Here is a 23,540-nt window from a genome sequence, read left to right as displayed (position 1 = left end):
TCAACCTGAGCCGATAAAGGCAAGCATAACAAGTTCGATAATCTTTAGATTGGCCCTTTTCAAGTACAAGAGGTTCTGGATAACAACACTTATCATCTAGAAACCCTCGTTGGAGACCTCCTCGGGAATCTTGTCAATGGAAGGTTTCTGAAGAAGTTCTTCCCCTGAAGGTCACGATTTTCATAGCAAGAAAAAAAGAAAAAATGGATGGATATAATTTTCTTTTGTTCCGAGAAGCTATTCTTTCAAGTCTTTGTTTGTAATGTTGCAATTTTCAGTTTCAATAAAGTGATAAGGAGAGACAGACACTTTTTCAAGCAGACCCCACAACCCAATGAAAGAAGGCATTGGAACTGCAAGTTCTCAACAGACCACAATTGCCTATTGTCCCCCATGGAGCCAATGTTGGTGTCAAAATTGTAACACCTTGCAAAACTCTGGCCTTGGAGGTATAAGGTCCACAATTTTGGTTCAAACTAAGCTTAAAAGGACAAAATGTCGAGCTTGGCCAGCTAGGCGTTGTCGTTGATAGACGTTGGCACCTGTCCTGCCATCGTCAACGAAGTGTCAAAGCCTTTTCGTCATTGCTAGCGGGCACCGAGAAGCCACACCACACTACGGATGTTATTGGGTGCACGTGGACAACACTGTCGACATAATGACACAGATGGGAGACCCAATCATCTAAAGACGCATATCTCTCTGCTCCTCGAAGTTGCATGGTGGATAATTGGGCAGAGGGATGCGGAAGAGGACACGTGTCAACCCCCCATGCCCTTCGCACCACTCCGCAAAATTCAAACGCTGTGAGCTCAACGGTGCTAAAGATGCCACATGGCCTCTCCACGTCGACAACCAGCTCATCGCTTACGTACTCCACATCCGCCCTCATGCAACTCGATCATCCACTGTGTGTCCGCTCCACTTATCCAGTGAGCTTCCATGTGGCCGACTCCACTTCTGGTTGACAACAACGTGACATCATTGAGGACCTCGACCAATTTGCATGACAGCCAAATCAAACGGTGAGAGGGCATGATCATCAGCGCCGTAAAGGTGCATGTACATTAACGTGATGTGGCAGTGTGGAGGCCACATGTCAGCCTCTCATGCTCCCCTGCTCCCCAACTTTCAAATGGCGAATGCTGGGGCATGCAAGATCCCGCCATGTGGAGTCCACACGGGCAACCCACTCAACTGCCTCGCCTCACCACGTCTATCTTGTCATATGATATGTCACCCCTCACCAAGTCCAGTGAGTATGCACAACAGCATGTGCGGCTTCAACGGTCGACACTACCGTTGGCACCACCGGCACGAGCATCGGCATTGTCGGCATCACGCTCACAGTCTCGCCTGAATCAAGAGAGAAGACCCAACGCACATCCAAGAGAGAGAATAAAGAGATATTATAACAAAATCTGAAGGGAATTTTAAGGGACCCACTTTACAGTGGTAGATCTTTCAAGAAGCTTCTATAAGAAGTTAGTTACATTACAACTGACAATTTTGTAAAGAATCTTGGTGGTTTTTTAAATACCATTAGTGGTTTAGGGTGTGATCTTAGTTTTTGAGTCCCTATATATAGGCCCCATTTCTTGTAATTCAAAGGGGGGGAAATCTTGGGCCGTAGGGAAATTCTGTCAAAATTTTTGGGGATTGGCTGGGAGGTTTTGAAGCTATTACGAGGAGGGATTCTGCAATGACTCTTGGGCTCTCTGTCTTTTCTTTTCATGTAATTTTACATACCCATTTCATATTTTGAAGTTTGTTACATATGAATATAGTTTTATGCAATTTTCATGACATTTTGTGTTGTAAACCTGATCTGTTATGTTAATTGGAAATTTGGATGGAGTTGTTAAACTGAAATAAATTCTGGCGTGGTTTATTTTAGTTTTGCAAAATTTATTAAGGTTGTTTGAAGAGTATCTTGATTTCTTTAATAGTTTTGACAAAAGTTTTACAAGAAATGACAAATTTCAAAATTCTGTGTATTCTAGTGGCTGAATTCTTAATTGCTCAACTACCCACCAGGTTTTGACTGATTTAAAGGAATTCTTCATTGCTCTTTTAAGCCTGTTCTTCATTTTTCACCCACCTTTCATATTTTCAACTCTTCCTGTCAAACCCAAGGGTCATGAATGCTCTAACTTGTCATCAGTGGAAATGCAATCCAACAAAATTCATTTAATGTCTGATAGTTTTTCCCTTAACTCTGATTCCCAAACAGATATCTAGTTTGATATAAATCAGTGTTTAATTTGAACATGATTCATGTGTAATGTTGACATTTTTTTTAAAGAACACATGATGAATGTTGAATGTAGATAATGAGCCATTTTTCAAGGTTACTGAAATATTAATTTTGTTCTGATTTGTTTATTTGCATTCAACATAGAAAATATACACATGTACAGAGATTTCGTTATTAATTCACTGGCTGTGATGAGTTCCTCATGTCATTTTACTTTTTTGTGACACTATAAGAGAATAAAGTACATGAGAGTTGAACTTCAATTCAAAATCTATTACATTAACTAGGCTCAAGACAGAGCTACGCAGTCATTTCATGACAATACATATGCAGGAACAACATAAATATATGGTTTTATTTGCTTTAATTTCAAGTTATCTATACTCCTTTGATGGAGTTTTAGGCCAAGAATGAACGAACTAGAACATTGAGCCTAACAAAAAGATGGCTATATACACTGATTTAAATAGAATATCATTAACATAACAAAATAAAATCACATTTAGATGTTCCTAGGCACTGCACTACAACACAGGGTAGTGCAACTCTAGGCCCCAATCTTAACATTTTCAACATAATATTAAATTATTAATTTAAAGTTGAGCTTTAGTGTTATTAAAAATTAAATTTTAAGATTCTTTGTTTTTTTCAATGTTAAGATATTTCTAATTAATAATTAATAATTATCAAAATCCTTATTGCTAAATGTAACGAATGATACAACCTAACTATTCATTATCCTCTTTAAAAGGTTAACCGACTTGTCGTTCTCGGGTTCTTTAGCTTTATGCACTTTTACATAAATCACATACGCAATTAAATGACCCATTTGCTCATCCTGTTATGATTCGAGCCACTTAATTTTGTCACTTCACTCAACTGTGTGGTCCTTGGTCACAATGCTCATATGCTCTGAACGTTGTACTTTCAAAAATTGATATGCTGTATTTCAAAATAGTGCAGGACATGTCTTCTGGCACATGGATAATTGTCCCTTTGGAAATTACAGCATAAAACTTTGGAGTTCGTTAAAACCGATTTTTTTTGCACGTATGTGCAATCTCACTGAAAATAGATTGTTATCTTTTCAGTGTTTCATTGATTAGATGGCCTGTAGACTTTTACTGATTCAATTTATTCTCCTGAAATGCATTTAAGGTAGGGATGTTTTAATATTTGTATGTGTGTTGAAATCAAATTTTTGGAGATTTATATGGCACCGTTGTTTTTTGGCCATAATTATTTCTATTTGAGCATTACTAGATTTCCATTAGAAACCCCAATTATTATGGACCTTGTGGTGATTTAATAATCAATAGGCATCTTAATCTTCATTTACCTAGATTTATTCCATCCAGATGGATATGAGTACATGGATATTAACAGATACATATGTAGATATCCCGATCAAAATAGATAGATGAATCAATTTGTTCTCTCCTCCTCCTTTGTTCATATTGTCCTTCCCTGTCGGTTCCAATTGGATCCCACTACTCTGTACATGTAAAAAAGTAGGATCAAGAATTCAGAGGACAAGATTTGATGGTGAGATAGAATCTATTAAAAGGTTAACCGACTTGTCGTTCTCGGGTTCTTTAGCTTTATGCACTTTTACATAAATCACATACGCAATTAAATGACCCATTTTCTCATCCTGTTATGATTCGAGCCACTTAATTTTGTCACTTCACTCAACTGTGTGGTCCTTGGTCACAATGCTCATATGCTCTGAACGTTGTACTTTCAAAAATTGATATGCTGTATTTCAAAATAGTGCAGGACATGTCTTCTGGCACATGGATAATTGTCCCTTTGGAAATTACAGCATAAAACTTTGGAGTTCGTTAAAACCGATTTTTTTTTTGCACGTATTTGCAATCTCACTGAAAATAGATTGTTATCTTTTCAGTGTTTCATTGATTAGATGGCCTGTAGACTTTTACTGATTCAATTTATTCTCCTGAAATGCATTTAAGGTAGGGATGTTTTAATATTTGTATGTGTGTTGAAATCAATTTTTTGGAGATTTATATGGCACCGTTGTTTTTTGGCCATAATTATTTCTATTTGAGCATTACTAGATTTCCATTAGAAACCCCAATTATTATGGACCTTGTGGTGATTTAATAATCAATAGGCATCTTAATCTTCATTTACCTAGATTTATTCCATCCAGATGGATATGAGTACATGGATATTAACAGATACGTATGTAGATATCCCGATCAAAATAGATAGATGAATCAATTTGTTCTCTCCTCCTCCTTTGTTCATATTGTCCTTCCCTGTCGGTTCCAATTGGATCCCACTACTCTGTACATGTAAAAAAGTAGGATCAAGAATTCAGAGGACAAGATTTGATGGTGAGATAGAATCTATTAAAAGGTTAACCGACTTGTCGTTCTCGGGTTCTTTAGCTTTATGCACTTTTACATAAATCACATACGCAATTAAATGACCCATTTTCTCATCCTGTTATGATTCGAGCCACTTAATTTTGTCACTTCACTCAACTGTGTGGTCCTTGGTCACAATGCTCATATGCTCTGAACGTTGTACTTTCAAAAATTGATATGCTGTATTTCAAAATAGTGCAGGACATGTCTTCTGGCACATGGATAATTGTCCCTTTGGAAATTACAGCATAAAACTTTGGAGTTCGTTAAAACCGATTTTTTTTTTGCACGTATGTGCAATCTCACTGAAAATAGATTGTTATCTTTTCAGTGTTTCATTGATTAGATGGCCTGTAGACTTTTACTGATTCAATTTATTCTCCTGAAATGCATTTAAGGTAGGGATGTTTTAATATTTGTATGTGTGTTGAAATCAATTTTTTGGAGATTTATATGGCACCGTTGTTTTTTGGCCATAATTATTTCTATTTGAGCATTACTAGATTTCCATTAGAAACCCCAATTATTATGGACCTTGTGGTGATTTAATAATCAATAGGCATCTTAATCTTCATTTACCTAGATTTATTCCATCCAGATCGATATGAGTACATGGATATTAACAGATACGTATGTAGATATCCCGATCAAAATAGATAGATGAATCAATTTGTTCTCTCCTCCTCCTTTGTTCATATTGTCCTTCCCTGTCGGTTCCAATTGGATCCCCCTACTCTGTACATGTAAAAAAGTAGGATCAAGAATTCAGAGGACAAGATTTGATGGTGAGATAGAATCTATTAAAAGGTTAACCGACTTGTCGTTCTCGGGTTCTTTAGCTTTATGCACTTTTACATAAATCACATACGCAATTAAATGACCCATTTTCTCATCCTGTTATGATTCGAGCCACTTAATTTTGTCACTTCACTCAACTGTGTGGTCCTTGGTCACAATGCTCATATGCTCTGAACGTTGTACTTTCAAAAATTGATATGCTGTATTTCAAAATAGTGCAGGACATGTCTTCTGGCACATGGATAATTGTCCCTTTGGAAATTACAGCATAAAACTTTGGAGTTCGTTAAAACCGATTTTTTTTTTGCACGTATGTGCAATCTCACTGAAAATAGATTGTTATCTTTTCAGTGTTTCATTGATTAGATGGCCTGTAGACTTTTACTGATTCAATTTATTCTCCTGAAATGCATTTAAGGTAGGGATGTTTTAATATTTGTATGTGTGTTGAAATCAATTTTTTGGAGATTTATATGGCACCGTTGTTTTTTGGCCATAATTATTTCTATTTGAGCATTACTAGATTTCCATTAGAAACCCCAATTATTATGGACCTTGTGGTGATTTAATAATCAATAGGCATCTTAATCTTCATTTACCTAGATTTATTCCATCCAGATCGATATGAGTACATGGATATTAACAGATACGTATGTAGATATCCCGATCAAAATAGATAGATGAATCAATTTGTTCTCTCCTCTTCTGTTCATATTGTCCTTCCCTGTCGGTTCCAATTGGATCCCCCTACTCTGTACATGTAAAAAAGTAGGATCAAGAATTCAGAGGACAAGATTTGATGGTGAGATAGAATCTATTAAAAGGTTAACCGACTTGTCGTTCTCGGGTTCTTTAGCTTTATGCACTTTTACATAAATCACATACGCAATTAAATGACCCATTTTCTCATCCCTGTTATGATTCGAGCCACTTAATTTTGTCACTTCACTCAACTGTGTGGTCCTTGGTCACAATGCTCATATGCTCTGAACGTTGTACTTTCAAAAATTGATATGCTGTATTTCAAAATAGTGCAGGACATGTCTTCTGGCACATGGATAATTGTCCCTTTGGAAATTACAGCATAAAACTTTGGAGTTCGTTAAAACCGATTTTTTTTTTGCACGTATGTGCAATCTCACTGAAAATAGATTGTTATCTTTTCAGTGTTTCATTGATTAGATGGCCTGTAGACTTTTACTGATTCAATTTATTCTCCTGAAATGCATTTAAGGTAGGGATGTTTTAATATTTTTATGTGTGTTGAAATCAATTTTTTGGAGATTTATATGGCACCGTTGTTTTTTGGCCATAATTATTTCTATTTGAGCATTACTAGATTTCCATTAGAAACCCCAATTATTATGGACCTTGTGGTGATTTAATAATCAATAGGCATCTTAATCTTCATTTACCTAGATTTATTCCATCCAGATCGATATGAGTACATGGATATTAACAGATACGTATGTAGATATCCCGATCAAAATAGATAGATGAATCAATTTGTTCTCTCCTCCTTCTTTGTTCATATTGTCCTTCCCTGTCGGTTCCAATTGGATCCCCCTACTCTGTACATGTAAAAAAGTAGGATCAAGAATTCAGAGGACAAGATTTGATGGTGAGATAGAATCTATTATAACTTCTAATATAAAATCAGTCAAATTCTCCTTTTGGTTCTCATATATTGTATGTTTGTGATACATGAAACCTTCTCTGCCACACGTTTCCAAAATGCACTCGCTAAACAATCCTTCTGCTCATTTATATATTCTTATCCTGTTTTACTGATCCTCTATTAGTTACCCATGTGCCATCCAAAAAGACCTTTCTTCCGCATAGTCACCAAAATCACTTCAGCGTTCGCTTTCCTGCTCTTACGGGCTATGCTATGCTAGTTAATTATTATTTGATTAAAGATTGAACGTACTCAAACTGAAGAGATAGTATGGAATATGAGACCCCACTTTAATCAAAGGAGAAATGATGCACTAGATGTTAAATATGAGGATAATTTAAAAAATCTCACTTTTGTTTTATGTTTGTCTGACGCCCACCGGTTAAGCAGGAGGGCGCACCTGAAGAGGATATTAACCTTCTTCCAAAATTTACGTTTCATCGTACTGTTTCTTCTGAGAAGATCATTGGTGAGAAATCTGGACCAGTTGGAGGAATTATGAGTTCAACATGTGCCAAAGACTCTTCAGATGAACGTTTTCTTCACGCAGAAGATGCAGTAAGAATCCTGTTTTTTAATATAAATCTGTTAGAGATGATTATGATGTTTCTGAAATATAAGACGATTACGAGTTTGCTACGTTTCACTAAATCATGCTTAGCTGCATAATATTTTAATACCTGTTTTCTAGAATAAATTTGTAATAGAGCATTGTGATGTTTCCGAAATATAAGATAATTACGAATCTGCTATGTTTCACTAAATCGTTCTTAGTTACATGCTATATTCAATAACCACCCTTCCGTTCTGTGCTAAAGGATCCTGTTTTGTCATATGAAATTATTATAGATCCATATGATGTTTCTGAAATATAAGATGATTATGAGTTTTTATTAAATCATGCCTAGTTGCATACGATTTTAATACCTGTTTTCTAATATAAATTTGTTATATAGCATTGTGATGTTTCTGAAATATAAGATGATTACGAGCTTGCTATGTCCCACTAAATGATGCTTAATCGCACCCTATTTTTAATAACCACCCTCCTCTCCATGATGACAACGAAAAGGTTATATCTTTGAGAAATATGATGTGCTGATGTCTGATTTAAAAAAAGAAAACGATCTAGACTGATAAACATGAAAGGATCTGTACTCATACGGTTACAAAGGAGATTGAGTACAATCACACGATCTAATACTTCAAACACCTATGATGTGATTAAATAAATTATACGTGTGGTAAAATCTATCCACAGCTTTTGTAGAGTTAACTTTACACACTTGGACGTGTTATATTTGGGAAGTCAACTCATTGAATGGACAGCAAATCAGAAAAGGATTTTTTTTTGATAAAAATCGATGACTCTTTACACTGGGCAAAAGAACTTGGATCTGAGATAAGGAGATGGAAATAGATGCTATCTAGAGACAAACCACACAAGCTTACATCGATCAGGAAACAAGAATCAAGGGAACCAGAAAGAACTATAGGTTGGGATAACAGAAATGTGCAAAGCCTTTTATTAGATATTTGGAAAAATCCAATATGTAAACTCTTTTTTGTGAAGGATATGGAAAACGAGAGGAGAATCAAAGCTTGAATTGATGGCAGGGTAGTGTCATAAAGAAGCATAAGGTTAGCTCGATGAATGGCAGCTAACAAGACAAATTATATTTCTTTCTTCAAGCGAGAAATCTATTAATATAGTTTACTATAGGTATTTATGCTAATATATTTACAATAGAGTATATATGGTGCAGAATTTCATTCTCTTTTGATTAGTCTCTCTTTTTGCATTTAATTCATTGACTTTTTGGATTCTAGCCTCTAGGCATCTTAACAGTCAGGCTCGTCTGTTGTCTTTTGTTGTTCCACTAGTTCAACACACCTATTCACCACCTTCAATGCAGTTGTACATCTTTTGTTTGTTTGTGCTATTTCTCCTCGATAGTGTGCAAGATATGCTTCCTTACCCCTTGCCTTCAGTTTGGTTCTTTCTTGCAACATTTATGCTATTCCATATTATGTTTGGTTCTTTCTTGCTTCCACCCACACGCAACTTCTCAACACTTCAAAACTTTGCAATCTCTGATCAAGTTTTCCCACACGCTTCCCTTATGGCTCACCTCCATGCTTGTTATCGTTGTGTGCAGCTTCATTATAAATATTTCTCATCCATTATTCTAGCCTGCTCTTCTTCTTTGAGCCGATATGGCATGTCTCTTTGTAGTCCTCAAAATACACACTTCTTTTTCCCATTGTTTGTATGCAACTTCACTCTATGCTTTCCTCCCTACTTTTCTGTGTCCATTCTTTTTGCGCGTTTTTTGTGCTTGCACTTTTACTTGTCATGGATACTTCTACATCAAGTTTCAATTGCCAGAAAATATTAGTACATCCTTGCTCATCTTCTGTATAACTTGAACTATTCTCGTACTTTGACTTTAAGATTCGGGTGTTATCTTTGTTTGGTTTTGCTTTTCCACTTTACCGAAAGTTGCTTATACTTAGCATGCATAGTGTAGAATGTCTTTTCCTCCAACACTCTTCTGGTTTCTTTTTAGGCAGTTGTCCCTTCCAATCAATCTCTGCACTCTTTTCTTCTACAATTGCATGGCCTTCTCTATACGAATACAGGTCTGTAGCACTGAATACAAGTGAAATATCAAATTCCTCCAGCAATTCAACTTGATAGGCATTATCTCTATTTTTTTTTTCAAATTCTCCACTATCCTATCTTCATGAGATTCAGTTTGTTGCAGCTGTCATTCGTGTAGCACTTTTTCCTTAAATGAACCATTGCTTGGTCTCCAACTTCAAGTGACTTGAATATTCAGTGCCTTTTTATGCTCTTTTATAATTCAGGTTGTTTTCCCACGACTTTTACTAAACCCATGCGTAGACTTGTAGCTTTTATTCCACAAATGCCTTTACATCATCTTTCCTTCACACATCTACCAGCAAATCAATCAAGGTTGTTGCACCCTCCTCGTTTTTTTCATACACTATGTTGAATGGAGTAATTCTTGTAAATTTGTTTAGTAAGTTGATATAATAGGAGTTCACCTCACTAGTACTTCGGTTTAGCACTTCAGTCTAACCATTTGTTTGAGGGTGGTAGGATGAACTACAAGCAGCTTCATTCCCATCTTCCTCCACAACATTCACCAAAAATGAGTTAAGAACCTTGTATCTCTATCTGAAATGTTTACCTTTAGATATTTCATGAATCCACAAAATTTCTTTAAAAAATAGAGCTGCGTAGAACTCCCCGCAGGGTAGAAAATACTCTATTTTGAAAACATGTCCACCACAATAAACATTGCATTAAATGCGCTTGTTCTTAGCAAAGCCAAGTACAAAATCCATCGAAATGTCTAGCCATGGAATCTCTGGCACTAGCATTGGTGTACACAATATTGTACTTTGACTCTCCCTTCATCCTCTGACCAATGCTTTACCCCTCGACAAATCCACTCACTTCTTCATGCTCCACCAATAAATAGTGCTCTTCCAACCATGTTTGCATGCTTGTCACACATAGAGTGTCCACCAAGTTTGTCTTTGTACAACTCCCTATTTTATTCTCACTCATTGAGCCTTCCGTTATACATAACTATCTTATGTTGAACAAGTATACATCTTGCAAAAAAAAAATCCATTTGCTGCGTTGAATTTTTGCAAATTTCAGAGAGCTGTATGAAATTCTTGTCACTTCCGTACATAATTTAAATTAGTTCAAAACAATACTTTTCTGCTTAATGCATCTACCACTTTTTTTTAAACCAAAAAAATAAAAAATATTGCTATAGAATTCCACCCATTGGGACATGTCTCTAATTTAGTTTCGCCTTTGTTGATGAATTTCAATGCTTGGTGGTTGGTGTGAAAAGTATGAACGCCTTGGGTAGTAGATAATGGCTGAATATTTTAATGCTTTGTACTATTTGTGTAAAACTACTGGTCATGTAGAAAACTCTTTGCCTTGTTCAACTTCTCATTAAAGTATGCTATTGTCTTGCCGTCTTAACTCAACAAGAACACGAAATGCAACTGGGCTAGCATAAAAGTTAACCTAGAAATATTTATGAAAGTCTGGCAATGCAACAATTTGGGCTTCCGTTACCTACTTCAACTACTCAAATCGCGCTATGATATTCCTATCCAGTGTTGAAAATATCGGTATCGGCGAGGGTCCAGAAAACATCTTATTGGCAATATCGGCGAAAATATCGGCAAATATCGGCAAGCATAAAAAATGCATAATATATTTATTTTTATTTTTATTTTATTTATTTATTTATTTTTGTTTTTCAGATTTTTAAACATATAAAGCAATAACAACATGAAATAAACACATTGGCACATAAATATGAAGAAAGCACTGATATATATATGTCAAATAGAAATGATACATCAAAGGCGATACCAAATCCTGCTGATCCCGGATAATTGTCCATTCAAGGACTCAAATGTGGAAAACCAATACAAAATAACATCACATATATAAAAGTAGCTCATCATCATGAGTTATATGTAGCAAAACAAATAAAACTAGCAGCTATCTATTTGAAATCACTGCCCTTTCCCCCTTTTACGGGAAAACATGATGGGTTGTTTACTAGGCCCGCCCCTAGTAGTAGAAGGCCCTAGCCCTGCCTCTGCACCTAATGTCAAATAATGAGTGCTAGGTATGGAGTTGTGCTCTCCTATATCTATAGCAGATGGTGTTGATGCCGATGCTCCCACAGTGTCCTCCTCATCCTCCTCCTGCTCCTCCTCCGAGTGCTGCTCCTCCTCTGAGTCCTCCTCCTCTAGCTGCCCCTGTTCTAATGGATCATCTGGCTCTAACCATGAAGGTGACTCCTCCAGGATGGGCTCCTTAGACTCCACCCTCTACTGAGACAATACATCAATATTGTCTAAGGAAATGGCATCTAGATCCATTGGTGCTTCTATTTGCCTCACTCGAAGTTGGATGTTGTAATGCACATACACTAAATCATTGAGGCATTCGAACTCCAACTTGTAAGAGTGTCAAAAAAACTAATGAGTCTTGACTCTTGACTCTTGACACTTCAAGGTCATAAATTAAAAATTAAAAATTACAATAAGTGTAATTGCTCAATTGAAGGTTGGAGCTTAAAGTTATACATGTTGCGCTTTTTTGCGTGTATTTTCTCAAATACACTCCAATTGCGCTCACACCTTGAAGAGCTACATGTTTGACTCAAGATTCTTATGGCCAATTTCTGCAAATTTGGTGCCCTTGCACCATAGCTTTGCCACCAAATATCTACAACAAAATAAAGAAATAAAAAATTCAAAAACTTAAAACATAATTAAACTTTAAAATAAAAGTTACATAATTGAATTTAAAAAAAAATAGAATTATAAGTAAGGAAATTCTAAATTGAAAATTCTAATTTCTAATGAGTGATGACTTGTCACTTACGTGGCATGAAGAGGGTCCTTTCCCTAATAGCATCATCAAAGCCAAATAGGCCAACAAAATCTCGATAAAACTGTATCTCGCGATTGATTTTGCTACGAAGCTCAGGATCAGGTACCATCCTATGAATACAGGAATGGAGCCCTTCCATCACCTCACCATCAAAATCAAAGCCACATTTGTATGAAAATGCGGGGTTGAGGAAGAGTGTTGCTGCATGAATGGGTCGATGAAGCATCCCTGTCCACCAACTATCAATCACATCCCATAACATCATATGCCTATCAAGGCCAGCAGAACCCTTGTCTGCATAATAAGAACGAATGGCCTCCTTGGCCCTATCCATGGCCTCATACAAATAAGCCATTGCAGGCTTCTCCCCATCTACCATTCTGAGAACCTTTACTATAGGTTCACTAATTGAGCATGCTTCTTCTACTCCACGCCAAAACGTCTTAGAGTACACCATTTTTTCAATGGCTTTCCGTCCTATCTCCTGCTGTATCTACAATTACGCCAGTAATCAGACACAAACATTTGCTTCAAATCAAACTGACATCGAAGCAAAGACTGAAGAGTAATAAAGTTTGTGGCAAAACGTGTGATCGCAGGATGCCGCAACTCCTTGTTTTTAGTGAACTTCCTCATGAGGTTAAGAACAAAAGCATGGTTATAAATAAATTTGGGGACGCTCCTAGCCATATCAATCGCCTCCTTGATGAAGGAGAGTTTCCCCATATCCTCAAGCAACAAATCGAGACAATGTGCTGCATGCGGAGTCCAGAACAATGTGCGATGCCTCTCCATAAGCATCTTGTCGGCAGACACATAATTAGATGCATTGTCTGTTATGACTTGCACCACATTCTGCACACCAATCTCTCGAATGAACCCATCTAACAACTCACATATCGTTGCTGCATCTTTGATATGTTCTGATGCATCCACTGATTTAATAAACATGGTACCTTTAGGACAATGTACCAAGAAATTTAGAAGGGTCCTACCCTTCCTATCTGTCCAACCATCAGACATCACTGTGCATCCAGTAACTTCCCATGTTTTTTTCAACTCCGCCAATCTAGAGTTGATGTCCTGCTTTTCTGCTTGAAGAATTGGCCCCCGCAACTCCTCATATGTAGCACTTTTGTACCTTGGGCCCACAACAACAATAGCATCACACATTGGCTGCCAAAATGGATTGGTTTTGGTGATGCTGATAGGTAAGTTGCTCCAGAAAAGACGTCTCCCCATGACTCTATCTGCTTCTTGCTTCTCCTTTTTTTTAACAAGTGATTTTATGCCAGGTTGTGATCCATGTCCTGTTCGTGGAACAAAAAATGATGACCTCACACTAGCAGTAGCAGGTGATGCTATGGAGCCCCTCCCACTACCCTCAGCATCAAAATCAGGAGAAGATATCCTGAAAGATCTATTTGCACGTTCAGCCTTGTTTCTTTCTGTCTCTTCCTTCTTTCTGTCCTTTTCATCAATTGCCTCAAGAGATTTTGTATAAGCTCCGAACTAGAAACTGTACAAATCCCAACATCATGTCCAGTGAGTCTATCTAGATGGTATTTCAATCGTGTAACACCTCCTGTCATCCTGGTCCCACACAATTTGCATGTAAGATATGCCTGATTTGTCCCACCATCAGCGTCCCCATACTCCCAAAATGGGTCCAAGGCTTTTGGCATATTTGAATTTTGTAGTGAACTAACTCAAACCTAGGGCACCAAAAAAAATTGGAACTAATAAGTAATAACCACCTCATTTTGCAAAATATTTTTTTTGCTACATTATTTGCAATGTGAATTCAATGAAAAACCATAAATGACAACAAGAGGGTGCATTTGAAAGTTAAAAAAAAAAATGGAGTTTGCTCTCCAAATATGGAGAAAACCCTTGCATTTGCTCATGGGCATGAAAATCATAGCAAACGGAAAAAAGAAGAAGCAAAATGTTTATAGGCAAATAGGAAAGCGAGAATAATCCTAAAATTATCAAAAAATTCATTAACATAGGGGTTTATTTGAACATTCCTGTTAATGGAAGAAATGAAATTGTCTCACTATTCTTCAATCTTAGATCAAAAAAATCTTCGTTGTTGGTGGCAATAATGGCTATTCAACACTCAAATTCTCCTTGGCAGCAAGCACATAGCTCTCCCCTTACTTCTCCAGCAATCAGACATGAAAATGAATGAAAAAAAAACAAAATTGGCCTTTTTCTAGCCGCGGCGGCAATTTTTTGCTGTTGCCCGGCAATATTTTCGATCGTAGTGAGATATTTTCCTGAGATATCGCCAATATTTCGGAAATATCGCGATATTTTCGGGGAGACAAAATATCCTGATATTTCCTCGGCGATATCTTGTCTCCCTGAAAATATCACGATATATATCGGCAATATCACTGTTCCTATCCACTAGAATGTCTGTTTCATACACTTTGTGACTAAAATTCTTGATGAACTTCTTGCCTATGGGAACTCTATACCTCTGTATAATACGACATGCTGTTTCCAAGTTCAGAAATTCCAATTTTGCCTTTACCTTTAATCAACATACAGGCCTTCCTTTGACACGGCAAAACCCAAATATAGCAGCTACCTTTTGAACTCATAAAATCTATTTTTGATCTTGAATGTAGTTTTCTATTTGCCTACTATCTGATCTAACTTAGATGATATACACTCTTCACATCTATCTCGTAGAAATGATTGATGCCACTAAAATAATACATTAGATCAGGTATCGTAGGTGGTGAGAATTTGTATTTGATGTTAATATTATTCAATGCTCCAGAAGCTGTACATATCCTCCAAATCCCATTCTTCTTAGGTGTATTCGGCATCGGCATTGCACACAGACTCATTATTTCCTCGGTTAAACCTTTGAACCGAAATTTACTAATCTGCCTGTTCAACACCGCATTCTCCATCAGACTCAAACCATGAGAAAACTATTTTGGTAAACATGCTCCCAGAATGAGGTGATTCTGATGCACTATTTTCCTTCTTGGTGGCGACCCATCTGTGACAAATCTTTTCTAGCAAAGTGTTTTATTCTTGCACCACACTCATAAACCACTTTACAGAATAACAGCACTTCCTCCATTTCTTCCCAGCCTTAATTAGATCCGATGCACTATTTTCTTTATTGCGGGAAACCATTTAACAAATTTTTTTTTTTTTTTTTTTTTTTTCTGTAACAATTTTTTTGTATCCTTCCAAGAATTCCTCACTTCTGTTGTAACCTCCAAATTGTATTTCTTCCCATCTTCTTGGGCAATAGGGTGTAGGACTCCTTTTTTTTCTGGACTACACTCAAAAACTACTTTAGAGAAGAATAACACTTCCTTCACTTCTTCGTCCAACCTTTGAGAATATGCAGGCCTTTTCCCTCCCACAAGTATACGATTATGGATGCCTATGACACTAAACTAACTTCTGGAGCATTTATGTGGCTACCATATTCTTAGTGCTTCTACTATCAATAATCAATTTACGACACTTACCTCCGGCCTTGCATTTCATTCTGAAAATACTCTTCCTCTATGAATCCTTTCTCTTGGTTCTGGATAAATGCCTTGTAAGTGTAATCGTTCTTTCCTCATCATCAAATTTTCACCTTGCTCCATTGGTTAGCAACAATTCACACTTTTAAGTTACTCTTCGTGCTAACATGGCTCTCAGGTCATTTCCTCTTTGTGCATCTTTCCTTTCAGGGCATCCAAAGGAATTGTGGATTTCTGTTCCACAAGTATAGCTAAATCTGCCACACCCTCTACATGTTCTTTTGAGAAAAACCTCTGCCTCTGCCTTGAAATGCACGTTCTTCTCTAGAATTCCACCCTTTCTCTCGTTTGAATTTTCCACTTTCAGAACTAACTGCTACGCTTCTCCCACTGAACTCAACTATGCAAACTAATTTCATGCTAAAAAACAAGGCATACCATGAGATGTCTTGATCTTCATTGTCCTCATGTCTTGCTCAAATTGATAAGTTATAGAATTCTTATATATATTCTTGCACAATGTGCTCGTCTCAAATTCTATAATTGTCTGAACAATCCTGGTTTGCAATCTACAAGAAGAAAATTCTCCTTCAACTTTCAAATTTTGTCTTTCCACTTAAAATTCGCACTCGCTGCATATAATCCCATCAAATGAGAGCGAGTCTTTTCGGCTTGTTGCATGCGAACTTTACTCTAGGAATCTTGCAACTTCTCATCTTCAGGAAACCTCTCCTGTTGGTAGAGCCAATCCATCTTTTCTTCTACTTTCATGTATCTTCCCTATACCAAGAAGCTGCAATTTTTGCGTACTTGTTCTCGAGGACTCCCACAATTTTCCATGCGACATCTTTCTCCACATCTTCTTTGTTTGGTTCTGATTCACTGAATGCTTCATCTTTCATTCTTTGTTTATCTTCCAACTCCTCGATCCATTTCTTCAGCACCTGCTATTCTCTATTCACTATTTTTCTCTCCTCTCTCTGCCATTTCTCTTCTCTAACACTGTCCCTCATTGAACAACTCCATTTAGTTAGTCTTCACTCGCTAAGCTGAAATCTTGCTCTGATACAAAATGACACAGAACAAGGTGGTGGCCAAACTCACCAATCTTTGAGCAACTATTTGCAAACAACTAATCACACAGAATGGTGCTAAAACTGTTCTGATACAAAATGACACAGCACAAGGTGGTGGCCAAACTCACCAATCCTTTAGCAACTATTTGCGAACAACTCATCACACAGAATGGTGCTAGAACAGACTGTCAAGCACATTATGACATGCATAATCCCCTCCCCACTACCCAATACACACGTAAGGCAGGCAAGTAGATTTCCATCACTGAGAACTTTAGGGTTTAGAATCGTACTATTTCTCACTAGGTTAGTCTTCTCTCTCGCTAAGCTGAAATCTTGCTCTGATACAAAATGACACAGCACAAGGTGGTGGCCAAACTCACCAATCTTTGAGCAACTATTTGCGAACAACTTATCACACAGAATGGTGCTAAAACTGCTCTGATACAAATGACACAGCACAAGGTGGTGGCCAAACTCACCAATCATTTAGCAACTATTTGTGAACAACTCATGAGTCATCACACAGAATGGTGCTAGAACAGACTGTCAAACACATTATTACACGCATAATCCCCGCCCCACTCCCCAATACACACCTAAGGCGGCAAATTAGATTTCGATAATGGAGAACTTTAGGGTTTAGAATCGTACTATTTCTCACAGCGAGTTTGTGGTTGGTAGTGATCTTTTAAAGTTTTCTTGACTCATAAGTTTCAGTTAGGAAAATTGCACCTCCTTACTATAGCAAGTAAAGGTACACGACTCCGTTCCCATCTGTTTTGTTGTTACCGAGGAATATGATTCATTTATGCTTACATTTTTTTCATATTTTGGTCTGTGTTGCAGGATTGTTGTATTTGTCTCTCGGCCTATGAGGATGGTACTGAACTACGTGAACTTCCCTGCAGTCACCACTTTCACTGTTCATGTGTTGATAAGTGGTTACAGATTAATGCCACCTGTCCTCTTTGCAAGTACAACATTATAAAGAGCAGCAGCAATGGAAGGGAGGTGTAGACTGTGCATAGTTCTCTATATTTATGGTCTGCATTATCGGTTGCAGCACCTTTTCTCTTGGCTCTTGGAGATACTCGAGTCTTTGTTATTATGTAGAAAAATTGATAGGCTGGCTTGAGTCTCCAATGATTTCCACCTGGGCAATCGGCATCCAAAGCTACAATGTCTTGGAAAAGGGACAAAGCTTCGGAAGGAAAGCTTATATTATGTGGAATTTCTGTAAGGTTCACAATATTCTTAAAAGCAGGAGTTCCCTTTTGTATTTACCTTCCAATCTATGACAGGTCATGTAAAACTCTATGGAAAAAGTCAAACAGGATCTGCAAATTAAGGTGCAGTAATTTGCGAGTCCTAGTATTTAATCTATACTTTGTGGAGGTGTAGTTGGCTTGTAGGTTTGCAACCCTGTCGATCGATATTGGCCTCTACTTTGTGGACAAGTTTCAGTACGTATTGTAAATAGTCCCATGTTTTCTGTTGATCATCCCTCGGATGGCTTTTAATACTGGCAATAAGCTTGTTATTATTTTCTGATGATTTACTTTGAAGCCTATACAGGTATTTGTCGTCTTGAAGCAGCAATGTATATATGCCCTTTTTCTTTGCTCTTTCATAAAAAATGGCAAGGTCGACATGTTTGCAAAGTATGTTAGCTGCAGAAATAATTTGGTATACTCGCAGGTTTTTAATTATTTACTGTCGGAACAAACTTTGGATCAATTTTTTTACAATCTATTGTCAAACGAGTCAGCTTTCCTGTGCATAACGCCTGTAATGTATGTGATATGGCTAATGATTCACGAGTCATTGTTTTGCAGTGCACGTTTGCCATTATCAGATGTTTGTTATAGGTGATATTGGAATACTAAGGTCTCAAGGTTTGGTGTATTTAAATTTTAATCACGGCAGAGGTAGAAAAACTGTGGCATTGTAGTGATACAACATAATGTAATGCTTGGTATTGAAAAATTTCTGTGCCAAGAAAGTTTGATTGGAAATATTTAAATTTTAATCACGACAGACGTAGAAAAACTGTGGCATTGTAGTGAAACAACATAACGTAATGCTTGGTATTGAAATATTTCTGTGCCAAGAAAGTTTGATTGGAAATAATAAATTCTATGGGGGTTTCTGGGTCACCTTCTATAGTGGGTGTAGTTGCCACCAATGGCTGCTGTTTATATCGTGTTACACTTCGATTTTAATCGGGTTTGTAATGATATTGCGTCTGTGCACCGATTTCAATGGCGTTTCTGCTTCTTTTAGGACAACTGTGGCATCGGTAAAAAGGCATCATGGATATGGTTTGAACTATATCTATTGAAGTAAAATCATAGTTGTGTGGTAACTTGGTAAGAGATATTAATTTTGATTTAATATAATATAATCTTAAGATAGTTTTATTAGCAATTATATATATAAAATTTTAGTCCTAAAAAGTTACAGGTTCAAACTTGGAGAGATAGAGTATGTATGCCATTGAAATCACTGTAGATTTAGCAGTGAAATCACTGTGTGAAAGTGAGCTTTTCCATAAACAAAAAGATTTTATACGCCAATTTGGTATTTGACTTGACCGAAATATATATATATATATATATATATAAAAGTTGTATTTATGTTAAGTTATTGACCAAATAAAAATAAAGATTGATAATTTCAAATCTCCATCAAAGACATTTATTCTGGTGTAAAACATATTTGTGTTTATTAATTTAATGTGAGAATGTAACTTTGACATAAATAATAATAATAATAATTAGAAAAAAATAATAAATATAATAATTGAAAAAAGAAAAGAAAATGTAAAACATTCATAAATAAAGTATTAAGAAAATATAATTTATTACGAAGAAAAAGGTGTATATATAGTGAGTTAATTGAAGAAGTCATTTTAGTTGTGATTTTAATAATATAAATGTCTTTGAATCAGGATTTCTAAATTACATGTCAGTCCCAATATCACAAATATATATATATATATATATATATATATATATAATTTTAAAATAATTCTTATTGATTAATTATTTTATTTTTATATACAAAAGTAAAAATTTTAAGTATATATTTCTATATATATATATAATTAAAAACTATATTTTAATATTTTAATCTTAATATTTTATATATAAAAAAATTAATTTGTTAAATATTTTTGGTTTTTTTATTTAATAAATTTAATGTTTAACATGGATAATTAAATTTGAGAACTTTCTTATTTTCAATCAAATAAAAGTAAAATGTTTATGGTCTTAATAATATTACTTCTGTTTACAATTAAATGAATCAAAATTTAAAACAATTACATTATCTAAACAATGTAAAAAACAATTTCATTGCTTCTGTTTACAATTAAATGAATCAAAATTTAAAACAATTACATTATCTAAACAATGTAAAAAACAATTTCATTAAAGAGATGTAAGCATCAAAATTATGTCATGCATTAGTTAGCATAAAAGAAATGAATTACATTATCTAAACAATGTAAGAAAACAATTTCATTAAAGAGATGTAAGCATCAAAATTCTGTCATGCATTAATTAGCATAAAAGAAATGAATTCTACCAATATTTATGGCTTTCCATGTTTATGTTCAACAATGAAGTTGGAAATGTTATATATTTAACTTTTAAAAAATATGATTTATTGGTAATAGTTGGACTTAAATATGGCTCGCTATGCTTATTTTATATTTTACATGAATTGCTTTTCAATTTTCAATTTACTTGAATCCACATGCACGGTCACGCTTATTAGTTATATTATAGCCAACACTATTAAATTCACAATTAAAAGATTCTCATTTGTGTTTTTAAACTTCAAAATAAGGGTGACTCTCAATCTAAAAATTAAACATCATATGTGAAATACATTTTAAACATCAATGGCACATCCCCCTTTGAAGATGGTACTCAATTTAACGTGGGCGATGTAGATTGCCCTTAATCTCCTTACTTTCACAAAGTCGAGAGTGAGATATAGACCTAACACTGGTCCTCAAAAACATCTATGAGGTGCGATTGTCAAGCAAGCTCTCCTCTCTCTCTCTCTCTCTCTATATATATATATATATATATATATATATGAAAAAATAGATGAACACTCATATTTTCGGCCTTGTCAGATTGAATCTTGTTAGGTTTCCCTTCTTTTCTTTTTGTGACAAGACATAGTTCAAAACAACGATTTCTCTTGGTTACTTCATCTTCTTACAACACCCGCTTTTTTTTTGTAAGCTTGGTAGAACTACATCTTCATCATGTCCAACTTCTCACCCTGATCCGGGGGGGAGGGGGTGGGTGTTGTAGCACAAGATTTGAACTCAAGACTTCCGGTTCGGTGAGACTTCATTTCCATGGCCATTTCCAATTGAGCCCCAAGCGAACCTTACAACATCCACTTAAAATACAAAAACAAAAATAATTTGTAACGAATCAAGTTGTTGACAGTCCACTCAATTCGGATGGGAAGAGATAAAGAGTTTATGAGTTGTTGAGAAAATCTTTTGTTGATATAGACATTATGAAAAAGTCAACATATAAGGTAAAACGAGTTAAAAATTGAACTCCAAGTAGTCTTTCTCCGCTCTGTCTTCAAATTCAGAAATTGTCGCTGTCCATGTGTAGCTCTAATGCCTCTTTGGAGACAAAGTCAACCTATGTTTTTAACTCCTTGAGGTGCAGAGAAATTGGTTTGTGGGGTTTAGTCCCCACTAGGTCATTGGTTCAAATATCATGGGGAGAGGTTGAGGATGGGAGTCACCTTTGGGGGAATTAAACTATCCCAAGGGGTGTGTTACACAGCAATTTGTCATCGTCCCCGTTACCCCTCACCTGTACACTGGAGGACTCATTCCGGGACCTGTGAGAAGTGACATGACCTGAAACCACTTGCATTATATTCCTCTGAGTATGAGCTTCATTTGCCCTGAAGACATCTCCTGCAAAATACTCATGAAAACAACTATTTTTGCATTAGCGTGGGTCCACAATTCACTGCCCGTGCCAATGAGGGAAATCCTCCATAAAGGGCGCGCCATTGGCGCTCTGTCCCAAAGTCGCACTCGCGCCAACCGAATTGAGTAAAGTTTTCAACCACCAAACTCCTGAAGGTTCGCTTCAACCCATTCACCAACTGAATCTATGTTGAGCTAGGATGGTTTGGCTTCGAATCTCCATAAAAGGGAAAGTGGTTTGCCACCTTTCATGGAAGTTTTCAAGTGATAAAGCCAATCCCATGAATAATGTGGTTGATCCTATCTCTTTCCTCTCTATCTATAAAAACTTGCCTCTATGCCTTGAGCAAGGTAGTCAGAGTTACAATAGTTACAGTAGTTCTAGTTCCAGCAAAGTGATAGAGAGTTTGAAGCTGCAAAAGCCTTCTTTGCACCCATAAGGCCAAATCTAAGTAAGGAGATTCTTGTCACCCAAAGAGAGAGAGGCTTGTTCCTCATCCTAACAAGCTTTGCAAGACTTGTGTAGCTGACTACCCAGCCAAAGGAGGATTTGATGTCAGAACAATGGTTGTATTCTTCTTTGTTATTTATTAATAATAGATGACTATCATTATGGTTCCACTCTCATTGTCCTATGTTTGATGTTGAGTTATATCTTTTCTGACTGATATATAATTGCATCTACCAGATTTTATGCTTGTTTTCGTATTGTTCTTTGCATGTGCAGGTGTCCAATCACGGAGATCGTGGGGATCGTGACCGACCAAGGCAAAGGAACGAAGGCGACATCTCTTCGACGAACACTAGCGTTGGAATCCAAGTAGGTTCTCACCATCTACTTTGTATTTGCAGTTAGGAACTTGCGTGGTAGCATTGTGTGATTGTTGCTAGACCCGGTCTGGGCTAGTAGGGATCGTCTCTGTCCGTAGAGAGGATTTACCTCCACAACAATTTGGCGACTCCGCTGGGGAGATCTTGTTGTTTGATTTGTAAACTTTAGACGGAGCCTGAAGCACGGCCAGGTAGCCTTCGAAATGCTATTGCTTTGCATTAGCGAAGTAGATCAACGCCACTTCAGTCAATCTCCGGTTTGGTTTACGAACTAAACAACTTGGAGTTTGTCTTGTCTCTTTGGTTTTTCTTGTTTTGATTGCTTAGATAGCTTTCTGGGTCGAATTTCTTGCTGTTTCTTGCTTCCTGGTTTGCCTAGATACTGTTCTCAAGCCCTGGGTCACTTGCTTTTGTTTTGATTTAAGTTAACTTGATTAGCGCGCTTTTTAGCCTAACAGTCGCGCTATTGGCGCAAGTTGCTCAAAGACAACCCGCGCCAATCCTATAAAGGCGCGAGTTGCAGCCTGACAGTCGCGCCAGGCCTGTC

The 23,540-nt window shown here is 36.5% G+C and overlaps 1 protein-coding gene across 1 annotated transcript in view; it reads left to right on the top strand.

The window, feature by feature from the left end:
- The window catches only part of LOC149154529 (E3 ubiquitin-protein ligase At1g63170-like), a 97,639-nt gene extending 78,885 nt beyond the window's left edge, over positions 1 to 18,754 (top strand). Inside the window, exons 4-5 of the mRNA XM_089439666.1 lie at positions 7,520 to 7,687; positions 18,031 to 18,754. Coding sequence (XP_089295792.1) covers positions 7,520 to 7,687; positions 18,031 to 18,201 — 339 coding nt within the window. The 3' untranslated portion in view covers positions 18,202 to 18,754. The remainder of the gene's footprint in view (positions 1 to 7,519; positions 7,688 to 18,030) is intronic.
- Positions 18,755 to 23,540: the final 4,786 nt, after the last annotated feature.

This window comes from Pinus tabuliformis, chromosome 9 (assembly GCF_031772625.1).
Source record: "Pinus tabuliformis cultivar Carrire ecotype Pingquan chromosome 9, CPIR1, whole genome shotgun sequence".
Classification (NCBI taxonomy): domain Eukaryota; kingdom Viridiplantae; phylum Streptophyta; class Pinopsida; order Pinales; family Pinaceae; genus Pinus; species Pinus tabuliformis.
Note: the sequence above shows the minus strand (reverse complement) of the source record. Positions and strands in the feature narration are given on the sequence as shown.